Source organism: Lissotriton vulgaris, chromosome 11 (genome assembly GCF_964263255.1).
Source record: "Lissotriton vulgaris chromosome 11, aLisVul1.2, whole genome shotgun sequence".
NCBI classification, from domain to species: domain Eukaryota; kingdom Metazoa; phylum Chordata; class Amphibia; order Caudata; family Salamandridae; genus Lissotriton; species Lissotriton vulgaris.
In genome coordinates this window covers 1,099,331,592-1,099,349,785 of record NC_141699.1, presented here as the reverse complement: position 1 = coordinate 1,099,349,785, position 18,194 = coordinate 1,099,331,592, and the positions used below count along the sequence as shown (strand labels likewise).

The following is an 18,194-nucleotide window of genomic DNA, read 5'->3' as shown; positions in this document are numbered from 1 at the left end:
TTCGCCGGAAGTGACGCGTGGCCCGTCCCGGACTTAGGGGACTCCTGGAGGGTTCCACCTCCCCTCACCCCTGAAAAAGCTGGTGTGGGTGGGGTGGAAACGAATTTGACTTTTCCTGTTCTAAAGAAGGGTGTTCGGTGCATGGAGAGGGATGTACAGTATTAAATAATCGTGTACAATAATTTTTATTTGTGTTTTTGAAAAGTGCGGGCGTCCCCACAAACTCAATTACCTCAGTTGTGCACAGCTGGAGGCCTTGTCTCCTCAGAGCGCAGGTTTCTTCCTCGCTGCACAGACAGAGCTCCCTGGCGCGTGTTTTGTTGTTTTCGTTTAAAAGAACTCCATGGGGTGGGGAGTCCCTGGGGTGGGAGAGGAGGGCCCGTCTTATTCTAATCGATAACGCAGGCTTTTCTTGGGCTGATAAGAGCTGTCCCCGCCAGGGGGCGCTCCGCGCTCCAGGTTTAAATAGGAGCGCAGAGGCTGTCTCTGCTCATTGCACGTTCGAGGGAAAGAGAGCGCAGAGCACCCCGCACAGTGGAAGAGAGCCTTAAACCCTCAAGGAAGAAGAGGACAGTGCACCCCCAAAGGACAGGCGGGGACATTAAACCCCCAAACCACGAAGAGGGCATTAAACATCCATTAAAGCCCTACAGGACTTGAACCTAAAGAGCAAGAAAAAGAGTGGGCAACTCACCAAAGCGGACAGGTGGCCAGCCCCACCTTGAACCATCTCGGAGGAGGGGGACCCCCTGTGCACCGGAGCCTCACCAGCCACCCACCGCCCCCCCCCCTCACCTGAGCCCCCCTGACCTCCCGTGCACCGGAGCCTCACTGAAGACTCACCCTCTCACCTGAGCCCCCCTGACCCCCCGTGCACCGGAGCCTCCCTGAAGACTCACCCTCTCACAGCCACCCACCGCCTCCACCTCACCTGAGCCCCCCCCTCCCTGACCTTTGCTGACCCCGGACCTCCCCATCATGGCCAGCGCGGGGCTGCAGATGCTGGGGTTCGCCCTGGCCTTCCTGGGCTGGGTGGGGTTCATCGTGAGCACCGCTCTACCCCAGTGGAAGATGTCGTCGTACGCGGGGGACACTATCGTGACCGCGCAGGCCATCTACGAGGGGCTATGGATGTCGTGCGTCATGCAGAGCACGGGGCAGATGCAATGCAAGAGCTTCGACTCGCTGCTGGTGCTGAGCGGTGAGTGGGGGGGGGGGGGGCTCGCTGCTGGTGCTGAGCGGTGAGTGGGGGGGGGCTCGCTGCTGGTGCTGAGCGGTGAGTGGGGGGGGGCTATGACACTAGAGATGGGCAGTAAGTATGAGAGGGTAAAACGTATACTGATGCTGGGCAGTTAGTATGGGGGGGGGGGGTAAAAATCATCATACTGATGCTGGGCAGGAGGTATGGGGGTAGAACTCATGATACTAGTGCTGGGCAGTAAATATGGGGGTATACATCCTCATACTGGTGCTGGGCAGTAAGTATGAGGGGTATAAATCATCATGCTGGGTAGTAAGTATGAGGGGGTGAAAATCATACTGATGCTGGGCAGTAAGTATCGGGGTAGAACTCATGATACTAGTGCTGGGCAGTAAGTACCTGAAGGTGGGGGGTCTGGGTAGAACTCATGATGCTAGGTTTGGGCAGTAAGTACCTGAAGGTGGGGGGTCTGGGTAGAACTCATGATGCTAGGTTTGGGCAGTAAGTACCTGAAGGTGGGGGGTCTGGGTAGAACTCATGATGCTAGGTTTGGGCAGTAAGTACCTGAAGGTGGTGGGGTCTGGGTAGAACTCATGATGCTAGGTTTGGGCAGTAAGTACCTGAAGGTGGTGGGGTCTGGGTAGAACTCATGATGCTAGGTTTGGGCAGTAAGTACCTGAAGGTGGTGGGGTCTGGGTAGAACTCATGATGCTAGGTTTGGGCAGTAAGTACCTGGAGGTGGGGGGTCTGGGTAGAACTCATGATGCTAGGTTTGGGCAGTAAGTACCTGAAGGTGGTGGGGTCTGGGTAGAACCCATGATGCTAGGTTTGGGCAGTAAGTACCTGAAGGTGGTGGGGTCTGGGTAGAACTCATGATGCTAGGTTTGGGCAGTAAGTACCTGAAGGTGGTGGGGTCTGGGTAGAACTCATGATGCTAGGTTTGGGCAGTAAGTACCTGAAGGTGGTGGGGTCTGGGTAGAACTCATGATGCTAGGTTTGGGCAGTAAGTACCTGAAGGTGGTGGGGTCTGGGTAGAACTCATGATGCTAGGTTTGGGCAGTAAGTACTTGAAGGTGGTGGGGTCTGGGTAGAACTCATGATGCTAGGTTTGGGCAGAAGGAACCTGGAGGTGGGGGGTCTGGGTAGAACTCATGTTGCTAGGTTTGGGCAGTAAGTACCTGAAGGTAGGGGGTCTGGGTAGAGCTCATGATAGTAGTGTTAGGTGGTGCTGGGCAGTAGGTACCCGCAAGAGGGGGTCTGGTTAGGACTCGGGGGGTGTTAATTGTGTGAAGCTCCCATTAGTAACTGTCACGTTACAAATTGAAGCGTTACTCCACCCCCAAAGTATGTGCTGGGGAGAATGTCTGGAGGGCGTTTATGGATTATTACAAATGCAACAACAGGATTTATTTGGTTGTAGGGGTTGTATCATGTTGTAGTGCGTCATGTTGTGCAAGGTCATAACGTGGAGTTTGCATCATGTTGTATTATGTGTTGTGTTATGTCATGTTATGCAGTTTATGCACCCTCTTGCTTCATGTAACCTTGTGCTTTGCCATGTTGTGTTATACAGTGTTATGTCTTCTATGGGGTTTTGCATCGTGTTGTATTTTGGAGTGTTGTGTTATGTCATGTTAGCTTGTGTTATTTTATGTAATGTTTCATTATGTCATGTTGTGTTGTGGAATGGTGTGTCCTAGTGTGTTATGTCAGGTCATGCACATGTACACGATGTTGTGTCATGTCACATTGCTGTATTATGTCATGTGTAGTGTTTGTCCTCGCTGAGCAGTGTTATGATGTGTCGTTATCCCCTGGTATAACAGGGTGAAATGTAGGATTATTTTTTTAGTTTTGTGATGTTTATTTCTTACTTTCTGAAGGTTGCAAAGTTTTGAAGACTTCTCAAAAAATTTCCCCTTCAAAAGAATTTTCTCCCAAATAATTTTTCCAAAACTTTTAGCTAGTTAAACATGAGATTTAGGGAATATGTTCTTTTGTGCTGAACTTCCATTTTTGAATTCTACATTTTGCAGTTTAAACCTTGGAAAGGTTCCAAAGATTTAGTAATTTTTGTCCCGGGGTTTGCAGCAGATAACCTTTTGCGCGCCCTCTCATGCTTTGGAGTTGCGAATACATGTATGTTTGGACTGAATAGAACACACCTAAAGCCTTCCGATGCAAATGTCCCAGTGTAATTACTGCCGCTGGAGTGGACCTCGCTGTAACCCATGTATCCTGCTACTGTTCTAAAGCGCTCTGATGCCTTCTGGCCATTTCCACGCTAAATAAAATTGCAAAAGAATTTTTTTTTTTAAACAACCAAACTCTTACCTTTAAACGGCCGCCGTCTCTCCGTCTTGACGAGTTCCGAACCAGGAAGCACCCATGCTCCCCTTAGCCAATCACAATGCTGTAATGCAGCGTTGTGATTGGTCTGAGCACAGTGGTTCGGCGCTCCGACTGGGACAGGGAGCCTGTGCATTACAGCCTGGTGGGGAAGATGCAAAGTGAGCATGACAGTTTGGCCAGCTCGAGACGGCCGGCCGAGCAGTCATGCACACTTGGAATGTGCAAACCGCTCCCCTCCGTGACCCCAGCCCCGCCCCAGCCCAGCCCCTTGGCAAAGAAAAAGAAAAGGACGATAATGCGGTTATTATAATTTTCTTTTTTTCTGCTCTGCGAGAAATGGGGCGGCGCTGCTCCGTCTTAGCTGAGGGGCCGCCCCTGCTTGGCATGTTATAAAGATTTTAGTTCTCGCCCACAGACAGCTTATAGATTTGTTGTTGAACGGCGTCTTGGGGTCTTATACCAAAAGCTTACAGAGGTCTTTGGACCAGCCCATTGCTTATCATAGATTGACTTTCTTGACTCCTCATTTGCTTACTTCTTATTCAATGAATTTCCTTCCACTTCTTGTTTGTCCCTCTCCTGGAGCGTACCCTCTATTCCATCCTTTTGATTGGAAGACTTATATCCTTCTATTGCTTACAATCTGGGAACTATTCTTTTCTCTACATTTCAGAGCGCCGCGTGAGTGCCTTTGTTCTCTTGCGCTCTCTCCCCCTTAAATCCCGTTCCCCCACGCGTTCCCTAGAGCCTGGCATGGTGGTTTCGCGGACTAATGTATCTCCTGCAGGGGCCTGTGTTTGACCTCATGGTCACAGGTTCAAATCCTGATCAGTCCTTTCAGCCTTTCATCCATCTGAGGTCGATAAAATGAGTACCATGGAATTGGGTAACAATAATCATCTATTAATCAGTGCCAAGATACCCTTGGGTATCAAAGTGCTGGTCACACACTGGACCTGATGCTGGTTAACTCGATGATTGCCGAAGTGAAACGAGTGGAGAATCTTAGTTGGTCGGACCATGTTTAGATCCCTTTTAATGTCGCAACTTCCACTTCTCCAGATTCTCAAAGATCCATAAAGACGTGTCCAGACCCTGGTATAAAATCACTCAGTCTCCCTTTCTGGAGTCTGTTCAGCCCTGTCAGAGGACGGGGGATTTAGAAGGGGAAATGTGTGGCTTCAATGGTTGGATTTCGAAGGCGTTTGATACCATTGAAGCTTGCAAAGCGCGCTCCTCAAAGAAGCATAAGCCCTTTGCACCACGGTTCTCCGATTCCTTTAAGGAGGAGAAATCCCTATGTAATAAACTGCAAAGGCAATGGAGATTGAATTATGGCATGGGTGCAAAAGTGGTGTATCAGGCCGCTCTTACAAAACCATCATGCGTCCATCCGGTTGGCTCAAGAATCATTCCTTGCCTGGCCATTTCAGAAACGTCTAACCGTCTATGTGAACTGTTCGAGGTAGTGGTGTTTTCTGTCCCCTCGGCTACTAAAACACTCTCACCCCCTCTTTGGATCTCGGCGAGGGCCTCTCTGGCTACTTTCATTGGAAAATTCAAGCCATTTTTGAACAGTTTCCGGTTCAGAATAGCACTATTCTAGCACTACCTTCTGACACTATTGTCAGTCCCCTATTATCCAGTGTTACCCCTGTTTACCTTGAGGAGTCAGCAAGTGAGCTTGCAAAGTGTAAGTCAGGCTCCCTCTCGACCTCTGCCCTCCCGCCATTCTCAATCTTGCCTCGGCGGTGGTGAACCCCTGGCTGGACAGGCTGCATCACGAATCTCTTGACCAGGCGCTGGTTTTCGCCATCTTGAAACAAGCTCTTCTGCCTCCCTTGCTGAAGAAGCCTTCTGCTGACCCTAGGGTCTTTGACAAGGTAACACCCATCTCTCTGTTGCACAAAAGTACTCCCCTAGTTGGGAGTACTTTTTAGTACTCCCCTAGTTGGGAGTACTTTTTGTGCAACAGTGTTAACACACTGGAGGGTGCACTCCCCTCGCGAGTTCCTCTCCATCCAAGAAGTGAGAAATGTATCTCACTTCATAAGTGTTAGTGCACCTATCTCTCTCCTGCCACCAGCTGCTCAACCTCTGGAGAAGAATGTAAATAGACAGCTATCTACATTTCTTGAATCAAACCACTTTACTCCATAACTCCCAATGAGGGTTCGGTGCTGGAAATGGCACGGAGACCGCCCTCCTTGAAGTGTCGGATACATTAAAGCTAACCTTGATTTAAAGTACTCCGGTCATGGTGATGCTTTTGGGTCTCTCTGCAGCGTTCGACACGGCCTCCCTTGCTATTTTGCTGGAGCTCGAGCCCAATGTTGGCTTAAATCCTTCCTTAGCAGGCGATCCCAGGCTGTTTTCCTTCCCCCTTTTACTTCTGAGGCTAAACCCCTAGTTGGCAGGGTTCTCAGCCCAGCACTTTGTAATGTTTATCGGGAGCCTCTGGGTAAGTTTGTTGCATCCTGGGAAGTCATTGTTATATCCTATACGGATGACACTCAACTTTTTCTGGCTTTCGAGGAAAACATGCCCACTTCCCTTGACCCTCTCAAGCGCTGCCTAAAATCTGTCGTAGACTGGTTGAGCACAAGCTGTCTGCGAAGTAACTCAAGAATAAAAAAGGGGGAGTAAGAGGATACACTGGGTTTGGCCTCCTCTATGCGTAACTAATTCCAAAAAGAAAAACCCAGTTCAAGTAACTCCCCACTGAAGAAAAACAAACGTTCTTCTTGTAAAACCCTCACCCACCAAGGATCCCCCTTGGTGGCATGCTTCATCATCGGACCCATCCCATTCCGCTGCGGATCGGGGCTTGCTACGAACTTTGACCGACGACCTACGTGGGAGAACTTTCTGTTATTAAATACAATCATAAAGAAGTTGTTCTAACAAGGAGGGGAGTGGGGATTGTTGGTGTATAGCTAAAAAAATACCTGGCTAGTAGGAATCACGTAATATATTTCAACCTCTAGTCCGTATGGTTAAAAAAATAGGGGTAGTTTTAGGATGAGAGATGCGTAACGGATCTATTGACCTAAAAGGTCAACCTTTGTTTTTCTTCAGTGGTGAGTTACCTGAACTCAACTGAACTGGGCTTTTCTTTTTGGATTTAGTTGAGACGTAACTCAAAGAAGACCGAGGTTCTCTTTTTCGGTGCCAAGTACTCCCCCTAACCCAATCTTTGGTGGCCATCGGAGCTGGGGGACCCTCTAGCCCTGCTCCAGTGGTTAGAAACCCGGGGGTAAAATTTGACTCTGTCTTGACGTCTGAGCCCCAGGTAAAGGCGTTATCGTCTTCCTGTTTTTTCACCCTGAGGTCTTCAATAAGGATGCTGCACCTTATTCCAATAGAGCATCGCAAGACGGTCGACCATGCCTTGATAACATCTAGGCTGGACTATTCCAACAGGCTGAGGCTGGGCCTTCCTGCCTTTTTGATTCAGCGACTCCAGACCATTCACAACGTCGTTGCCCGACTGACTTGAAGGTCCCACAGCGAACTTCGGTGTCGTCACTTACGTGCCCATCATTGGCTTCCGGTCATTAAGAGAATCCAGTTCAAAACTCTGATCTTAGCCTTCAGGGCCTACCACCATAAGGGTCCTCTTTACCTCAGAGGCCATTTCAAGCCCTATTCACAGGAGAGAGGTCTGAGATCTAATAACCTCAAACTTTTCCACACCTTCCGCATTCGTAGCGTCAGAAGAGGAGGCCGCTCGCTTACCTTTCTGACAACGACGCCATGGAATGCTCCTTCCTCTTAAACTGGGAAGTATCACACCTGAAGCTGCTTTCTGAAAGTTGTAAAAAAAAAAAAATATTCTGTTAAGGCAGCAGTTACCCAATTTCTGCTCCTTTCTTTGGGTGATCTTTGCCGCTAGCGCCGGGATGCCTGCTTGGAGGTATCTGTGCACTCTACAAATGTGACTGTGGTTGTGTTGTTGGTGAGCACGCGCTTTACTCATACACGTTATGTTATGTATTGTTTCCACACGCCGAGCCGTCTGTTGCCCCCCACCCCCCGCTCCCTGTCCGATTTTTGTTTTTTAATCACTCCTCACACTCCCAAGCGTCTCATTGGTCCCCGGTGTGACTGCACCTATTCCCCACTCCTGACCCCCACGACTGACACTGCTCAAAAGCGTTCACTTTTCATACCTCCCTCCACCCATTTCACTGTTGCTCCCCCAGCCCTCCGCATAGTATTTGTACTTATTTTTTTAACTTTGCATTTCCTTTTACAGGGGGGCTAGGTACCTGTACATTGACTTATGAACCTCCGTGAAAATAAGGTACCGGCGATACGCAATCTGGTACCCCATATGAACGCACCACCCAGACAATCGTACTTAACTGGTCTCAGCCAATGTCGCAGGGGCGGCTCTAGGCTCATGGCGTCCCTGGGCAGGGAGCGTAGGTAGGGGGCCCTGGGAGGGACAGGTAGGGGGAGGTAGGGGGCCCTGGGAGGAACAGGTAGGGGGCCCCCGGAGGAACGCAGGCGCGGAGGCCAGTGAAGGGGGGGGGGGGTCAGGGTGTTTGGAAGTGGAACAGAGCCGGAGGCCGCCAAATCCCTGCCAGGGGCCGCCACGCAAATATGTATCCATCCTCAGAGGATTATTATATTAATGATATATATTGGCGTGGCGGCCCCTGGGGTTTGGTGGCCCTGTGCAGTTGCACAGCTTGCACATGCCTAAGGCCGCCCCTGAATGTCAGCTCCCCCGAGCCGGCCACAAGGGGGGACCCTCACCATCACCAGCCTACATGGGTGCAAACATCCCCACAGAATGTCATATGTAATTGTTAAGAAATGGAACTACCTTGTCTGTCTCCTACCTCTTCTTTCCCCCTTGTTTCTATGCCTTTTCTATACCTGTCTCGTTCTCTTTTTCTCTAACTATCGTCAGATGGGGTTAGCTAAACAAACAGGACATAACGTCTTAATATACTGATGTACAAGCCGAACTTGATACAACCTATGCTAGCCCTGTAACAGAACTGCCAATATGTTCTTGTCTAAAAATTTGATAAAACATGTTGAAATAAAAAAAAATAGAGTGTAAATGGCCATATGACCCTTTTTAACCCCCCAAGATTGGACCCGCCATCAGGGAACAGTTAAAAAGAAAAGACAGCTGTGTCATGATGTACACACATCCACTATACTTATTTATTTATTTTTGCTGATGCTGCACAGCGTCAGTAAAGAGCCAGTCGGTCCTCTTGAGCATTCAAAATGTGAGACCTATTGGCTTTGCCAATGCTTGGTGATATTGTTTTGTATCGTTACAATATGGAACTTCGCCCTGTAATCACCTGCTGCATACAAGTGTGGATGTCATGCAGGTCACAGGCTGAATTCTGGGGGTGTCAACTCAACCTAAGCCTCGGGGGCCAATCAAACGAGCAGTATCGAGTTCGGTAACAACCCTTAACTGTTTACAGTGCTTAGAAGCTGCAAGCCAGTCACAGGAAGCACTATACGTACACGCTTTGCTATAATCAATCAATATGCCAGAATTGGAGCATAAAGAGAAATACATACGAAATGGGAAAAAAACAAATACACAGCATTTTTGTTGGTATGATGCAATTTCTTTAGGTAGGTTCGGAGTCGACACATTTATTTTAAGAACATTATAATTTTGGAGTATTTTCAGCATGCCTGTGTTTTCCTTGATGCAAGAAAAAACAGAGGAAACGGATAGTTAATAGGCGCAAGGGGATTAGTACATGTCTTTTTAATTGGCAATACTCAAGCTTAACTAGTAATTGGGTCTCTCTGCAGGGCCTGTTTACTATTAACAAAAAGAGATAAAAAGGCTTCAAATATTAATTAGGGGTCTCTCTGCAGGGCCTGTCTACTATTAATAAAAAGAGACGAAAGACGTCACATATTAATTAGGGGCCTCTCTGCAGGGCCTGTTTACTTATAACAAATCGAGATGAAAGAGTTCACATATTGCTGGGCCCCCTTCATGATCACTGAAAACCGAGGCCCTTTGATGTCTGGAGTGCAGCCCCCCCCCCCCCCCCCCCCCCCTCCCCTCTGAAGAGGAGGTCTATTGTTCGACTAGGCATGTGGCCACTTGCCAGGAACTCTTTAAAACACAAGCATTGGAAATGCAATAGGTCTCGCAGCATTAGAGTTAGTGCTTTTAGAATTGTTTATGGGTTTTTTTGTAAATCTTTAGCATTTTTGTTTCCTGTAGCCAATGCTAAAGAATTACAAATAAAAAAAGCCATAAACAAATCTAAAAGCTCTAACTCAAATGCTCCGAGACCTATTGCACTGTGTGAGGGTGAGGGGTTGAGGGTGAGTGAGGGTGAGGGTGAGTGAGGGTGAGTGAGAGTGAGGGTGAGTGAGGGTGAGGGTGGGTGAGGGTGAGTGAGGGTGAGTGAGTGAGGGTGAGTGAGGGGTTGAGGGTGAGTGAGAGTGAGGGTGAGTGAGGGTGAGTGAGAGTGAGGGTGAGTGAGGGTGAGTGAGGGTGAGGGTGAGTGAGGGTGAGGGTGAGTGAGGGTGAGGGGTTGAGGGTGGGTGAGGGTGAGGGGTTGAGGGTGAGTGAGGGTGAGGGTGAGTGAGGGTGGGTGAGGGTGAGTGAGAGTGAGGGTGAGTGAGGGTGGGTGAGGGTGAGTGAGGGTGAGGGGTTGAGGTTGAGGTGTTGAGGGTGAGTGAGGGTGAGGGCGAGTGAGGTGTTGAGGGTGAGTGAGGGTGAGGGTGAGGGGTTGAGGGTGAGGGTAGGTGAGGGGTTGAGGGTGAGTGAGGGTGATGCTGAGGGGTTGAGGGTGAGTGAGGGTGAGTGAGAGTGAGGGTGAGGGTGAGTGAGGGGTTGAGGGTGAAGGGTTGAGGGTAAGTGAGGGTGAGGGTGAGGGTGAGTGAGGGTGAGGGTGAGTGAGTTAGGGTGAGGGGTTGAGGGTGGGTGAGGGTGAGGGGTTGAGGGTGAGTGAGGATGAGTGAGGGTGAGTGAGGGGTTGAGGGTGAGTGAGGGTGAGTGAGGGTGAGTGAGGGTGAGTGAGGGTGAGTGAGGGTGAGTGAGGGTGAAGAGTGGTATACAATTACAATAGGGTGTGGCTACACCCAATGTTTAGCCCAGGTACCACCTTGCGGGCCTAGCAGCAGTGCGCATGGAGGACTGCATTGCCCCCAGCGCGATGGTTCATATGGCAGCAGGAGTGGAGCAATATGCGGGAGGGTAGGTTAATGATGTGTGAGGATAGGAGGGTTGAAGTGTTTTGTCTGGGGCTGGCTCAATGGTTGTTAGAAAATTGCAATTCGTGAGTGGCAGGCTAAGCTCGGAGGGCGGACAGGATCACAGAAGACGCAAGTTAGTCAATGGGGCCCGCTAGGCAACCGTAGGCTATAGTGGGGACCATAGGGGAAGTGATGTGGCCTATGCACAGAGCTGCCGACTTGGGAGTGGCTCAACATCCTGTGATCCTGCGCAGATGATTTATTCTTCTCGGAGTAAAACAAACCAGGTATTTGGCATGGGGTGACGCACGGAGTATCAGGAAGAAGGTTTCAATGGGGAGTCGGGTTAAAGGTAAGTGTGGGCGGCCAGCTACGCTCCGTCTGCGGAGTGTGCGTAGTGCCGCCTACTCCGCATTTTGCGGAGCTGGCGGAGCCAGGCGGCACTACGCACGCTCCGCAGACGGAGCGTAGCTGGCCGCCACCCGCCTCCCTCCCGCCCTCCCTAAATACTTTAAAATAAAGGAACACAATCATTTTAAAAGCACTTACCTTGCCGCCGCTGGCCGCCGCGTTCCCCGGGGCTCCTTATCTTCCGTCTTCCGTATTTTTCAATAATGCGCATGCGCGGGCGGCCGCGCATGCGCATTTTCACGTGAAAATGCGCATGCGCGGCCGCCCGCGCATGCGCATTATTGAAAAATACGGAAGACGGAAGATAAGGAGCCCCGGGGAACGCGGCGGCAAGGTAAGTGCTTTTAAAATTATTGTGTTCCTTTATTTTAAAGTATTTAGGGAGGGCGGGAGGGAGGCGGGTGGCGGGGCTGGCGGCCAGTGGTTTTGCGGAGTGGGGCTACGCGGAGTGCGGAGGTGGGCGTAGTTTCTCGCCCACTTCGCGTAGCTCCGCGAAGCCCCACTCCGCAAACTCCGCCCAGGGTTAGTTAAAGGGTAGACAAAGGCGCACGAGGGGCGAGCGCGAGTGGCGGGGGGCTGCTGCAGGAGCCTCAGCTTAGGAGTTGTCTCCCAGAGTACTGACGAAGAGGAATTTGGCCTGGAGAGACGCAACGGGGGGAGGGTGGGGGGCATAAAAACGCTTCAATTTCGGAGGCAGGTTAGAGGGAGACAAAGCACAGGAGTGGGAGCGACGAGAGTGGAGGGGTATGGGGGGCCTCGTTTTGGTGGCTTAAGGAAGGGCAGCAAAGCGTCTAATTACAAGGTTAAGGCGGGGAACAAGGCTGCGCACGAGGAGGCTCGTGCAGATAAGAATGGAGTGGGTCGGTCGGGTTACAGTACATTGGGTGTTCCCCCACATGGGGGGTGGGGGGGGGGCGTTGCGCCCCCACCCCCATGTCACATGACCGGGGTCTGCTGGAGCAGGTAGGAGCCCTTTAAACTCCAGCAGTTTCATTAGCTGGATGCCTGCTAGGTGAGTCACCGTTGAGGGGGCGGGCCCTTAAGGAGGATGAGATCTGGGGGGAGGGGAGAGAGATGTACGTGAGAGAGAGAGAAGGCACACGAGGCAGAGAGACACCAATCACACGCACTCGATGAATCCTGATGAGTGGCGCTAATTTTCCAAGGCGTTTCTTGCGACAGAGCAGCTCTGCAGGGGCCTCTGGCAGGGGCTTTCCTGCCGCCTCGAGGCCCGGGACAGAGACTCACTCCCTCCAGCCCGCAGTGAATAACAAGCGTTGCAGTGAAAATAACGCACTTATGTTATGCGCGCCTTGCTGTTCAGAAGTAAATAGGTTGTAAGTAAATGGGATGGAGAAAGGCCGATCACTTGGTTCAAGAGCGTGCCCAGAGTAGTCCGGCGTGCACTCACGCGGCACACGTGCACGTGGAGAGCAGGGAAGGCGGCGCTGGACAGAGGGCTCAGGTCCCATTGATGGGGGCTGGAGGGGGAGATGATTCGTGGGAAGAGGTCTTCCTTAGAGTTCAAGAATATGCTGAAAGTTAGGCCTGCACGCACGGGGAGGGCGGGGCTCGGGCGCTCTGCGGGAACGCGTGCAGCCAGGAGTGGAGGGATGAAGAAGACCCATGTCTGGGTTCAAGGAGGTGCTGAAAGTTGCGCCTGTAGCACGGGTGCAGGTGGGGGGGGGCACGTAGGCTGCACAGGAGGGGGGGCAGCGTAATGGCTCTGTAGGGGGGACCCGTGCAACCAGGATTCGGGGGATTAAGAAAGATGCATTTCTGGGTTCAAGGAGGTGCTAAAAGTTCTTCCTGTACGCACGGGAGGAGGGGGGCGGGGAGAGGGCACTTGGAGTGCACGAAGGGGTTGGGGGAGGGCGCCGAACGGGGACGCGTGCAGGCACTATTCGACGGATGAAGAGGTCCATTTCTGGATTCAAGGCCATCTAGAGTGGAGAGCGGGCGGGCAGAGAGAGTGAGGGGGCGGAGCGGGGGTGTGGGAGGAGTGCGGGAACAGACGGGAGGGGAGGAGAGTAGGAGGAGGAGTAGGGGAGGCACGGCCTAGCGGCCGTGCAATCAAGAAGTGAGGGGGCGGGAGAGTAGGCAAGGCAGGCGGCTGGGGCCATGTGCACGCGCTTTTAAGCTCAATGCGCATGCGCATTGAGCTTAAAAGTCACGGGCACTGCAAGGAATCGCCACGATTCCTTGCAAGTTGGATAAAGAGTCGATGAGCCCCCATAGTCTCGCTTGCTCGATGCGCATGCGCATCGACAGGCGAGACCTAACAATAACGCTGCCTTGTTAACCCCTGCCGTGCTGGGTAAAAGGGGCCAGGCCTGGAAGAAGCCCATTTAGGTTCTTGAAATTGGTAAACTGTGGCCAGTCTGCAGGATGCCATGCATTCCTTCCTGGGCTCTCTTTTTACAAATCGTTTCATCAGGTGCTTCACTGCGAGCCCACAGATGCCACCTGGCCACACCTAATGAGAGTGACTTTCACCCAGCACTGGATTTTTTGCCAATAGAATGAAACAACTAAGCCTGCTGGGACTTGTCAGACAATTATTCTATTGATAGATGTGAAACTACAAGTCCCAGCATGCTTAGCACTGTTGCCTATGACGTGCAGCATTCGACAGTAACCCCCAGAAGGTGTTAAATACAACCCCAGGGCTGGAAGGAAACACTGTCCCACTGATATGGAACCACCACCTGCCCTCGATGAGTTTAGGTGAACTAGTGATGCTGACCAACTTATGATGTCACTTACCACCACATTACAAGAGGGAGTAACGCTGAGCTGAGAAGGAGGTGGATGTGACAGGTAGTGATGGGGCCGGCATGAAGTATACCCACAAGAGAGGGCAGGTTGCTGATTGGAATATGTTATGTTAACATCACTTGCTATAGCACTTCGACTCACACCCAGCGCTTCGCTAGGTACAGAACGTACAGTGGATCTACGCCCAGGGAATGGATGGGTGACTGCTCGAGCCTACCTCAGGGTGGTGTATTGCCTCATGTTGGCTTGCTTAGGTCCTGGAGTGAGTATAGTTGGACTTTGAAGCAGGGCAGCATAGCTGGCTCACAGTGGCTGGTGTAGGTTGTAGAGAGGGAAACAGTGGGATGTAGGACAGGGATGGACTGGGTGGTATAGTGGCTGATGCCGGATGGAATAAGTTCTTGAGTGGCCAGAGTTGGGCTTCGGAGAAGGGTAGCATAGGGTCTCATGTTGGCTGGTGTCGCTTCTAGACTGGGATAGAGCTGGACCTAGGCTCAGGGTGGGACCGGATGGGGCAGCCGCTGATGCTGTACGGTGCAAAGTGAAATATCATATGGTCCTACCGGCGTGGTGGCACAGATGGCATCGGGGCTCTTGCTAGTCGGTAAAGGTTCTAGGGTGCATGCAGTGTTGATCTAGGTTCAGGATGGCATAGAGGTGCATACAGCTGGTGTATGTTCTAGAATGGAAAAGTGCGTGGGTCTAGGGTCCGATGCCGGGGAGTGTTGGTTCTAAGATGTGACTAACAGAGAGATCACAGGTTCTTGCCAGTCAGGTCCAAGTGGGTCCAATGTGGCACCGAAGGAGTCAGCAGTTCCTGTAGGGTGGAGGAAAGAAGAAGGGGGCTGGGTTGGTCAACACCTTTACTCAGTAGTGGAGTGTGGGTGTCTCCCAATTTGGGAAGTGGGGCCCTCACACACCCATTTGGGTGTCATGCTTCATCATAGGGCGTGCTCCTCGTCAGGCCGACACTGCAATGCCGACGGGCACCCTAGGAGGGGCTCTTTGTCGGAGATCTTTTTCCCAAACTATATGGGTGAGGTACGTGCGAGGGGCCTGGGGGTGTGGATGTCAGGTGATGTGAGAAGAAATAAAACGAGGCGGGGTGGTGCTCCTAAATGAATTTTAATCTGTGAGCCCACTCGTCTCAATTAAAACCAGAATAGGGAGACCGCTGATTATAATGGTCGGCGGTGTCTATATGTGTGCAGTCATGGTCAACATGTTTCTTGCTCTACGTGTGTAAATCACTCGGCAATTCTTCAGGACCTATCTTGAGGCACTATCTACACGGGTGGTTGGTTATGGAAAATTAACCAATCGCTCTGATGCCCTTTCAATGAGGTACCTTAATAATACAAATCATGGGACCAACCCAAATCAGGTTCAAGTCACGCCTCATCAATAGTTAGGCACAGCAACGATCGGTACAAAACTCAACGTCATGAGTTTTACAGGAAAACAGGTGCCGGGAAACTACCCCTCGCTCAGCAGAGGTGCAACGCCAGTAACCGGAGAGTGTCAGCACTTCTCAGCAGAGGTGTAACACCTGTAACTGGAGAGTGCCAGCACTTCTCAGCAGAGGTGCAATGCCTGTAACTGGAGAGTGCCAGCACTTCTCAGCAGAGGTGCAATGCCAGTAACCGGAGAGTGCCAGCTCTTCTCAGCAGAAGTGCAGCGCTCATAACAGGAGAGTACCTGCACTTCTCACCAGAGGTGTAGCACCTGTACCTGGAGAGTGCCATCACTTAGCAGAGGTGTACTGCCTGTAACGGGAGAGTGCCAGAACTTCTCAGCACAGGTGTAACGCCAGTAACCGGAGAGGACTAGCACTCCTCGGCAGAGGTGTAACGCATGTAACCGGAGAGTGCCAGCACTTCTCGGCAGAGGTGTAACGCCTGTAACTGGAGAGTGCCAGCACTTCTCAGCAGAAGAGCAGCGCTCATAACGGGGGAGTGCCAGCACTTCTCACCAGAGGTGTAACACCTGTACCTGTACCTGGAGAGTGCCAGCACTTAGCAAAGGTGTACTGCCTGTAACAGGAGAGTGCCAGAACTTCTCAGCACATGTAACGCCAGTAACCAGAGAGTGCCAGCATTTCTCGGCAGAGGTGTAACACCTGTACCTGGAGAGTGCCAGCACTTCTCAGCAGAGGTGCAACACTTAAATGTCACGTATCAGCTGTGAAAAGCTCCACCAATTGCGGTTTGGTGTGACTTCTTGGCGCTATGAATAATAGGGGATTACAAACCTACCTTTACTAGAATGAGCAGCAGACTCCTGACATGAGCCGGCCTGAGAAGTGCTATGTGCATGCAATCTGCTGAGGGCATAGGGTTTGAAGCATGTTCCTCTGCAGTCACGGTCTAAATATTTGCACAGTTTGACCAACAAGGCACTACATGATGGAAAGCAGAGCAAATGACAGCATCAATAAAGATTTCTGCGCAAAAGGATTTCTAACGGTAAAAGTGGCCATAAGAGCAGCGCTGAAAGCGTTGCACTGCGTAGCGCAAAATCCCTGAGAATGTGGCTTTTTTACTAGCCTCTTGCGCCGCCGGTACCTCACTTTTTCCCCTTGTAAATAAGCCCAAATGTGTGCAAAGTGGGCGCAATGAGTCAGGAACAGCACAAAGACCCTTAGGGTCCAGGCAAGGCCAGATCAACTACAGTCACGGAAAGCAGTCTGAACTGGCTTTGTGTGGTGTCGTGTTAGAACACTGTGTGATATTTCAAGGCATAATATGTGTATTTTCTGCAACTTTTCACATATTCCAAAATGTACCCTTGAGCGCTTGTCTGAAGATCACTTGAGCACCAGAATCACGCGAGACATCTTGCGCACCTTTCTGCCACGCCATCATGCTAAGAAAAAGTGCGTAGTACCACACGAACACCGTGGGCCATATTTTGAAGCTCCTTTGCGTCGTTCTTGCACCAAGCAACGTGGTGCAGGAGCGACGCAACTTAAAAAGGAGATTTATGAAGCCACGCAAAGCCGCGTTGCGTGGCCTGAGCGACGTCATAGATCTCGAGTAATGCCGCGCAACGCACATCGCTACGTTGCATTACTATGGCTAGGGAGGTGTTTCCATGGGTGTTGTGTGGGTGTTCCCACCCCACATCCATGGATTCTGACGCATTGCCAGATATACCAGAAGTGGTAGACCTGGGATCAAAAACCTGCGCCTCCCCAGGTGAGGCACAAGGAGGAGAAATATCTTTATATTTCCTTGTTACTTCTTCTCTCTATGCGTGCTGCATTCTGGCAAAATGCGTCCAGCAAACAGGGAAGGTGACCGCCCAAGAGGCTAACCCCTTCCGGCGAGAGAAAAAGGCATCCTCTCTGGAGAGAGCAGGAAAGTAAGCATGGGCGAATTTTGCGAATCTCGCGTTCGCGAATTTTGCGGATTTGCGAACTCGCAATCCGCAAAATCCGCGACTTCTCGCGAATTTGCGGATTTTTTTTTTTTGTGTTTGCGCGGGTTTCTGCCAGTTCGCGAGGGTTTTGTACAATGTCGCAAATTGCGAACTTACCTGTCGGGTCGCAAGTTTCGCGAACTTGTTGTTTCTACGTGTCCAGCCTGTTTGGGACACTCTTCTTCATCACTGCCACTCTCTGTCACCACTGCCACTCTCTGACTACTCATGCCACCCTCTGGCCCACCCATGCCACCCTCTGTTTCATCACAGCACCCTCTGGTTGTCCAGTCAGTGTACATTATTGTGGCAACGCAAGCACACCTTCCCTGCCTCAAGTGACCTGAATTAATTTGGGGCTGATTAATGTGTCACAGAATATTTTTTTAGCTGGCACCTGCTTCCTTAGTGCTTCCTGATTAGTGATCTTTTGCACTTGCTAAGTGCTTTCATTGTTGCAAAATTAGTTACAACACCTGCCCTGCCCCAACTGACAATAATGAATTAGGGGCTGATTAATGGATTTGAACTTCCAGCCTGGCTCCTGCTTGTCTCCCTTAGCTGTAATTCAGGACCTTTGTGGCATATGTGTAACTATTCTGAGGTTCAGAGCAGGGTCACATAATAGTTGCAACTGGCAACTGAACTCTGGAGGGGCCCCTCAGGAAGCACTACAGGAAATGGCTACTAATGATGAGCCTGAACTTTTGAACCTGGTAAGTAGTTTCAGTTTTGCTAAGATCGTATTTCTGCAATTTTGCACTTATTCGCGGGGCGCGAAGTTGTACTGGGAAGCCGCGAACTCACGCGAACAGTGCGAGCAAAA

General features: G+C 51.0%; 1 protein-coding gene across 1 annotated transcript in view; it reads left to right on the top strand.

The window, feature by feature from the left end:
• Positions 1 to 492: 492 nt before the first annotated feature.
• Positions 493 to 18,194, top strand: part of CLDN1 (claudin 1) — a 41,604-nt gene continuing 23,902 nt past the window's right edge. The window contains exon 1 of the mRNA XM_086944628.1: positions 493 to 1,201. Within this exon, the coding sequence (XP_086800754.1) occupies positions 979 to 1,201 (223 nt within the window). The 5' untranslated portion in view covers positions 493 to 978. The remainder of the gene's footprint in view (positions 1,202 to 18,194) is intronic.